This window comes from Leptonotus elevatus, chromosome 16, assembly GCF_054856555.1.
Source record: "Leptonotus elevatus isolate MCC_2025b chromosome 16, RoL_Lele_1.0, whole genome shotgun sequence".
NCBI lineage: Eukaryota > Metazoa > Chordata > Actinopteri > Syngnathiformes > Syngnathidae > Leptonotus > Leptonotus elevatus.
The window spans coordinates 5,823,613-5,831,887 of record NC_141254.1 but is presented as its reverse complement, the minus strand read 5'-3'; the positions used below and the strand labels follow the sequence as shown (position 1 = coordinate 5,831,887).

General features: G+C 39.9%; 1 protein-coding gene across 1 annotated transcript in view; it reads left to right on the top strand.

Annotated features, from left to right (window-relative positions):
- The first annotated feature begins 7,439 nt into the window (after positions 1 to 7,439).
- The window catches only part of med13a (mediator complex subunit 13a), a 99,716-nt gene continuing 98,880 nt past the window's right edge, over positions 7,440 to 8,275 (top strand). The window contains exons 1-2 of the mRNA XM_086098673.1: positions 7,440 to 7,843; positions 7,958 to 8,063. Coding sequence (XP_085954799.1) covers positions 7,998 to 8,063 — 66 coding nt within the window. The 5' untranslated portion in view covers positions 7,440 to 7,843; positions 7,958 to 7,997. The remainder of the gene's footprint in view (positions 7,844 to 7,957; positions 8,064 to 8,275) is intronic.

Below are 8,275 nucleotides of genomic sequence, written 5' to 3'. Positions count from 1 at the left end.
TGACTTTATATCGGAAAACTCAGCCAAATGCCTTTTCCAAGTCAACAAAGCACATATGGACTGGTTGGGCAAACTCTTATGCACCCTTCAGCCAACGCAGAGAGCTGGTCCAGTTTTCCACAACAGAGTTAAATAAATAACATTGTACCATCCTTGGTCCTCGGGATCGCCCGCAAAATCCTCATGTGCCAACCTGCTGCAAACAAATGCCTGGTGAAATGCATTCTGGGGAGCGGCCTTCGAGGCAGGGCCTTCGGTTGTCAATTCCCACTGAACCCATGATTCACGGGTGAAGCTTTGCTGGAAGCAAGTACCTTCTGTGTGCTCCAATAATGCCGTTGTCCCTTGAAATCTGTCTTTTAAATCTGGACTACATTAATAAAAAAGTATAAACGAGGTGTTAACTTTTAATAGCTTGTGTAATGCAAATATTTATTGCAATTCAGTATACGGACAAGAGATGCAAATTATTAAATGCGTTAATGTGTGCAAATTGCTACAGCAGGTGTATTTTGCTCATCGAACTTGGCTTGCTTTGTCCAACCAATCAGAGGATGGGAAAAAAATATTTCACTCTGGCCCTCATGATAACACATAGAGGTTTTATGTGTGTGTGTGTGTGTGTGTGTTATTATCGGTAAATCTTTATTTATTTATTTGTAAAGAAAAAAGTAGATCACTTTTTCCGTTTACCTCACTTCCTGACTCTTCTGTGCTGAGCTATGTCGGTGACCCGGAGATTAGGGTCACAGAAGTGCTCTGCACTCCCAAACCAGAGATGTGGTTGTGGCGTGGGTTGGGCACCCCTGGAATAGACTGTTGTAAATGAATGAATCAAATTTCATGGAACAAATATTACATTTCAGTAATCACTAGTCAGTGCCACAATTGCGTTTAGCCTAAAAGAGTGTCTTGCTGGTTCTGATGGCGTTATAATAATAATAATAATAATAATAATAATAATAATAATAATAATAATAATAATAATAATAATAATAATAATAATAATAATAATAATAATAATAATAAAAGCTGTTAGTGCATTCACTTAACATTCACAGTAAGATTTGTTAATAAAAATCCAACGATGGTGATATCCACCAGTCATTCATTGCTCAGCTTCTACCTCATTCTGCAAATCTTGCATTTTCCCCCCAGCTTATTTAAAGAATGGTAAGTACTAATAACAGACCACAAGTGGATGGAAGTCGATCGGCTTTATGAGGAGAGGGGAACACGCGGGCCCTGGAGCATCCTCCATCCTCCATGCAGCCCTCAATTAAACAATTAGGCGCCGAGGTCGCTCTAATTGGAAACGTGGCCGGCCCCTGTTGTACGAAGGGCTCCGTGACATCAACAGCCCTTCAGCCACCCTTCCCCTCCCTCTCAACACGCCCTTGAGTTGAACTCTTCACTTCCCCATTGCTCTCTGTCTCATAACAGCAAACCAACCCCCCACCTAACCAGCCAGCATCTATTCTCTTTCACTTGGAACTGAATGTCTCTCTGCTTGTGGCGCCGACAGGAGTGTGGGAGTCCATATGGCTGGGAAAACCGTACGGAGTGAACGACATCATTCTGCAAGCAAGGAATTCATTGCACAGGTGGCTCGCTGCGTGACACCAGTCTGTGGCTTTAATGATTGTGTTTCTGGAAAACTGATTTCACAATGAGAAACACACCGTACAGGCAGACAATCTAAGGGGTTCGTAAATAAAGTGCATGTTGTGCCTTTCTGGACCAGGCCCGTGGCTCAGTGCCGCTGTGAAGAAGATGACAAAGCATCGTGTCACAGAGGAATGCTGGGCATGTTGTTGCCTGCCACCCAGGTCAGAATCCTGACAGTGGGCCAGTTTTATGCTTTTGCTGACTGCCGCTTTTGATGGAAGTTATTCCGACAATGATCTCATTTATTCTCTCTCAGGTCTCGGGAAGCTTTGTGCCCAGCCTTCTTCATCCGTGCACATTTCCTTTGCCTCATATTGAATGTATTAATCCCATGCTGGATATTTAGGATAGAGGGCTGCCTAAGAAATGCGGGGAAATGTTACAGCCACCCTTTTCTCCATCTGTTTGCAATGTGTTTTAAAAGTGGGAGGAGAGAAGGGAGGAAGGAGGTATAGTGAAAGAGAAGAAGAGGAGCGGCAACAGCTTAACAACAAGGGCTTGAGAAAAGACTGCAGCAGGAAAAAGTGTGTCAGATCATTTAGCAGCAGGGATGCAAGACTTTGGTCTTTTCTTGAAGCAGCAGCCCTGCAGACATTCGCTTGTCTCGTCAGCACTGCAACAAAGGCACAGCACTGCCCGTATTTGTGTAACTGGAATGTTCCCTTGTACAGGAGGGGCAGAACCTCACCAACTATAACCCTTAGTCCCATTTATGGAGGGAACGTGGCGCTAACCTCCGCCACCGCCAGACCTCCCCTCCAGAATAGAGAGGCAAATCATTGTTGCACCAACTGAGCTGACAAGCACTTCACACTCTTTAACTGCAGAAGTGATTGAACAAAGAGCAGCTCTCGGCCTAACTGCTTCTGAACAACACCGTTTGATGTCCCACTGAAGAGACTCGTATTGTAGTGAGCTGGTCGTGTTACAAAGCAGCCTTTTCGGGCACTTTAACAGGTGTCATCTGACACAGAATCAACTTTTATAATGTGGCCAGAAAATGGTTTTGAGGTCAAATAAAAGCCAACTGTCTGTGACTTGACAGAGGAAGCTTTTTAGACACTAACCAAACTTCAAAAACCGCCGTCTATTAAGTACCTTAAGAATAAGTGAATCTACATGTACATGCAGTCAATCTTCGAGTGTTTACATTTCATCTCGGTAGTAATCAACTCGCTAGCCCACACAGCTAGCTAACGTTAGCCAGCCTAACAACTACCACTATACGAAAAGCCCCAGACCTAGTTCAAAACTTATCAACTTGAGATGTTTAAAGACATAGTGTGTAATCATTAGCGCCATCTAGTGGTAAACTAATTTAATTAATTAATTAATTAACTAATTAATTTAAAAAAACAATGATTTCAATAATATGCAAAAAATAATAAAAACATGTCCTATCACATCAACATATGTATATATATATATATATATATATTAGTGCTGTCAAAGTTAAAGCGTTAATTGTTTAATTAATCAAAAAATAATAATTGCATTAATCATTGAATAATGCAGATTAATCGCACTATTAATTTTGACCAGAGATTAGCCTTTAGCGTGACAGCGGATGGCTACGTTTAAGGTAGCACAGGTTGTGTTTGAGCAATAAACATAATTTCATGCATTTAAGGAAAGCATTTAACGAATGTTTGCGTATCACATTTAGAATATTTGTTCATGTCAAAATATCGGGGTCATTTTTTTTCTCCATTTAAATTATGCAAGTAATTAACTGATTAGAAGAAGAGGAGGATGAGGGTGTGCAGTGGATCAAAAAATGTTGAAGACGTCCTCGTAACATTAAATGTCAAAAGAATTAACACATAACCGGTGCTCTTCAAATTTGGCGGAGAAAAAAATTGAGATAAAAAAGGCATTTTTATTAAGCGATTAATCATGATTAATCAAAAATTCTAAGATGTGATTAATCTGATTTTAAAATGTTATCGTTTGACAGCTCTAATATATATATATATATAATCTGTAATTATATTTAATGGCATCACCTCTTTTTTTTAACAAACTTTATTCAACAATCCTAATTCTCAATCAAACATCAGGTAGCCTACATCATTACAAGAGGCTGACCTGTTTCGCCACCATCTTCCTGCTTTGGATGCTCAAAGGACCCAACTTCGCGAACATAGTTAGCCATGCTTATCCTACAGCCAGTAGGTTGTCGCCCTCTGCTTTACTCTTGCAAGCTTTTACTAGCTTCTTCTAACGCATGTGGTTGTGAATGGCAAGTCAACAATATTGTTGTTTAAATCCGGATAGAGGCGTTTCTCGTCAGGAGGTAGCGACTCCCTCATTTTAAAGGTCAACGACACATATATGTGGATTTTAGGGGAGGAAGAGGAGGTGGAGGGTTTTATTTGAACAAAGATGCTCGTATAGCCATCGAGGCTAAGGATGGGATATTACCACTTAGCCACTGTAAACACAAGTCATGCGAATGACCTGTAGACCTTGGAGTGGATGTGTGCTCAACTCAACTGCAGATACCTAAACTACACTGTAAAAAAACATAATTTTAGTACAGTAATTTCAGTTGAAACAACTTTAAATTCCAAATTATTGACATTAATGGCAACTATATTAACATGTACAACAAAGCATGCAAGTTGTTTGCTCCAAAACATTTAGCTCACTTGATTGATAAAGGGGAAGTCAACCCAATTTTTTTACAATAATATTATGCAGCCCCACAAGTCTAAATATGTTATTTATTGCGTTAGTGGAATATGAGTTAAGCAGCAAAATCCACCAGTTTTTATCCATCTCAGGGGGCGGCCATTTTGCCACTTGCTGTCGATTGAAGATTACATCAATGTTGCTCAGGTCTCAGGTAACAACCAATCACAGCGCAGCTTCAGAAATCTGGTGAACTGTGATTGGTCGTTGCCTGAGCCCTGAGCAACTGTGATGTCATCTTCCGTCGACAGCAAGTGGCAAAATGGCCACCCCCTAAATTTTTATTTTTTTTAAACGGCTGGATTTTGCTTCATAACTCATATTCCACAAATGTAATCTTAATCCGAATGTCATGTTTAGAATAGTGAGGCCACATATAACATATTATTGTCAAGAAATGTTTAAGGTTAACTTCCACTTTAAGTTAAGGGACAATACAAGAGACAGTGGTTCTGTCTCCTCAGGGTTTGTCACACAACTCTGACCTCATGCATGTATAGAAGAATGGTAGCAGCCACGGAGCATGTGAAATCAGTTGCCAACTCTAAACTATCTTGTTTTGTCTTGTCCAATATTAGACAAACAGTTCTGCTAGGACAGAAAACGTTTCTCCATGGCATAAAATAACAGAGGTAGAGATAATGATAGAAAACAATCAGCAGACCTGATAGCAATCTGGTACACATATTCTTTCCCTATGCAAAGACAACTGGCTGCTTAACAGTCTTATACAAGATAGTATCAGGCTACAATTGTTTTCAGATCAAATAGAGGGAAAATAAAAGATGACAGTCACTGTAAGTGATTACCATTCACTTTCCTGCGGGGAGATTTAAGCTTGAGAAAGCTGCTCAATCCCTCAACGAGGATCAGATGGGATCATAAAGCTGATATTGTGGGGCCGCCGAGATTGCTCAATAAGAGCACAAAGTTCCCGTTGTGCATTGTAGGCTACTCATGATGGCATCATTTATGGTGCATATTTAAGAGGGATCATTTGAAAAATGTATCATTCAGTCATCACATAATTAAGTTGAATGTTTGTTCAATTTTTTTGTTTTTTTAAGAACATAAAAATCTTTGTATGGAGAGCTTGTTTCACAACAAGTAAATGAGTTCTATTCATACCCAAACAGTACATGCTGCTATGTTTGTAGATCCTTGTGGTTGTTGAACTTTATTTGCTTGTAATAGTGGCTTGTGAGTTTATGTGCATGCTTTTCATGGGTTCTACCTAACACTCTCGCTTCTTAGTTCTACCACAGAGCAAAAACTGAATGTGGGTGTGCATGGTCTCTGTCAGATCTGTGACTGATAGATGATCAGTTCAAGGGGCACAGGACAAGCAATATATATTTAGTTGGTGTCATTATCATCATCATCAACAAGTCGTAAATTTTATCTTTTTCAACAAATACTTGGAAGACTCTAATCTCTTGTGCTCTATGACATGTTGTTCTCTTAACTTTCCAGACTTCCACACGATGTTGACTCTACTTCACCAGCAATTTTTCAACTTGGCCAATCTATTTGAGCATGCTTTCACATTCAATAAAAGAAAAAAAAGAAAAAAGAGAGTCTGTATTAGCTATCTCTGCTAGTTCATTGGAGCATGACTTAGATAGTTATTGCACAGCATCCATGAAGCAGTAATTATAGCGTTAGCCAAACACTGTGTTTTCTGTTCAAGACAACTTTTGTCGAGGTGCCCTTGAGCAAAGCACTAAACTCACCCCCTAGCTCAAGTGTTGCTGATTCCACCATAAACAGACTGAATTTTGTTATGATAAAATCTAGTTACAGGACAGGATGACACTTTAGTTTTAACCATTTGGGGAATTTTGTACATAATTGGCTTGCTTTATTAAAAGTTAATTAATTATATTCCACAGTGCGATATAGCTCTCTGTGTTGGTAAAATAAACAATTAGAACAGATTGCACTGGCTGCAATAACTGTTTGTATTCATGGCCTATAAAACAAAATCCCAATGCAGTACGCACATTAGTCATGCAAACTCAACTGGACAGAGATACCTGCAATTATTTTTCATTCCAATCATGGCTTTCCTCCCGGCGAAACGTGTGACTCAACCAGCTAATATCGCTACCAGAAACAATGTGTTTGCATAATTGCTGCCCTTGGTGGCAAACAAATGAGAGACAAATTCTAATTTACTGTGTCAAATAATGAGGGGCTTGGCAAAAAAAGAAAAAAGTGAGCAGCTGAATTGATTTCTGCTGTGCATCACAGTTTAAACATGGATGAGTTATCTTGAGGGAAATTACAAGATCCCACTTGTAAACACTGCAGCGTGACACACGGATTATTAAGTAATAATCATTATTTACCTCATCCTTCACTATTTGTAAATATAGAAGCGTTGGTGATGATAATACCAAGGTAATGTATTTTACCTTGACTTTGACTTCGGGGTTTTTGTGTTCTAAACCTCCTATGTTTGTCTCAAGTCATGCAGTTTCCCTGTCTTTACCATTAGATTGATAGCTTTGTCAAATCAGACCAGATTGAGTGATTTAAATGAATGAAAACAAAACAAAGAACTGATCGAGGCATCTCGGGTGCACAATTTCAAATGCAGATGCAACATCACATGCGCTAGGTGGTGCACTGTGTAAAGTGAGCAACTTTATAGGATTTGATATTCAGTATCGAAATCTGTTGCTCAGTAGCGCCACTCGCGCCGGCCCAGTAGCAACACACACCAGCGCTGTGTTGTTACAGCCCTCATGACCACGACAGTGTGAAGTTCGCCAGAGTCAGAAAACAGACGCATATTCTGACTTTCAAAAGAAAACGTACAACGACGCTAGACACCTCGAAGCAGCCTGCTATATCAATAAGCTTATGTTGAAATTATGAAATATGATAAGGATGGTTGGTGTTATGTAAAAGTGTTGTTTTATACAATTAGATTGAAAACACAAATCACTATGAAGGAATGAATCTATAACTAAATTTATTTTACCGGAAGTTGTAAGAACGTGTCATTCGAATAGGGTGAAGTGCCGCGAACTTGACAAATATTTGACCACGAATGAGCCAATCGGCTGTGGAAGGCAGAATTGTCCCTGTGGCCGCCATTAAAGAAAGGAATCCATGAATTCAAATGGAAACCAACAGGAACCGAGACAGAAATCATGATCGTAATCATTGTTCGAATCGAGGCTGATGCCGTTTTTAGCGGCTTTTACGGGGATGTATTTCGCTTTTAGAATGAATTTTGCCGCGGAGGAGTGCGACGGAATATTTTTTATATTTTAAGCTGAGACCGTTTTTAGGGCTAAGGGGGAGGGGGAGAGTTGCTTCTTTTGCTCTCCTTTTCTTTTTTTTGTTTTATGAACATTTTTGCCTCCTGGAAATTGATTGAACTTGGGATGCTTTTGAGATGTCGCCCTGAAGACCAACATAACCTATTTTATCCGCTTTTAAACCCCGGCGGGTGAACTGCAATTGGAAGGTTGTTAAATGAACTATCATCCAGCCAAATGTTGCAGAAATTATTACTCGCTGATTAAGCTTAAACATCTCAGAAAAGACAAATCTGAACATTGCCCTTTTATTTCCCGGGAAGTGAAATGATGGCGAGTTGGACCACGGAGTGAAGAAGAAGGATGAGTTCTTGTTTTGTACCAAACGGGGCCAGCTTGGAGGATTGCCATTCCAATCTATTCTGTCTGGTAAGAGATTTAAAACTAAAGGAAAGCAGCCATTTTTAACTAGCTGAGCAGCGGCTAAGCTAACGTTAGCCTCAGAGGCATCAGTTTGATAGCAGCTTAGCAAGGCTTACGGCCCGTCGAGCTGACATCATTTCGGGACAACGAGATTTCCCACTCAGCCAGTGTTGCAAGATAATGTTTCCTTTGAAGGAACACCTCGACTCGTCTCGTGT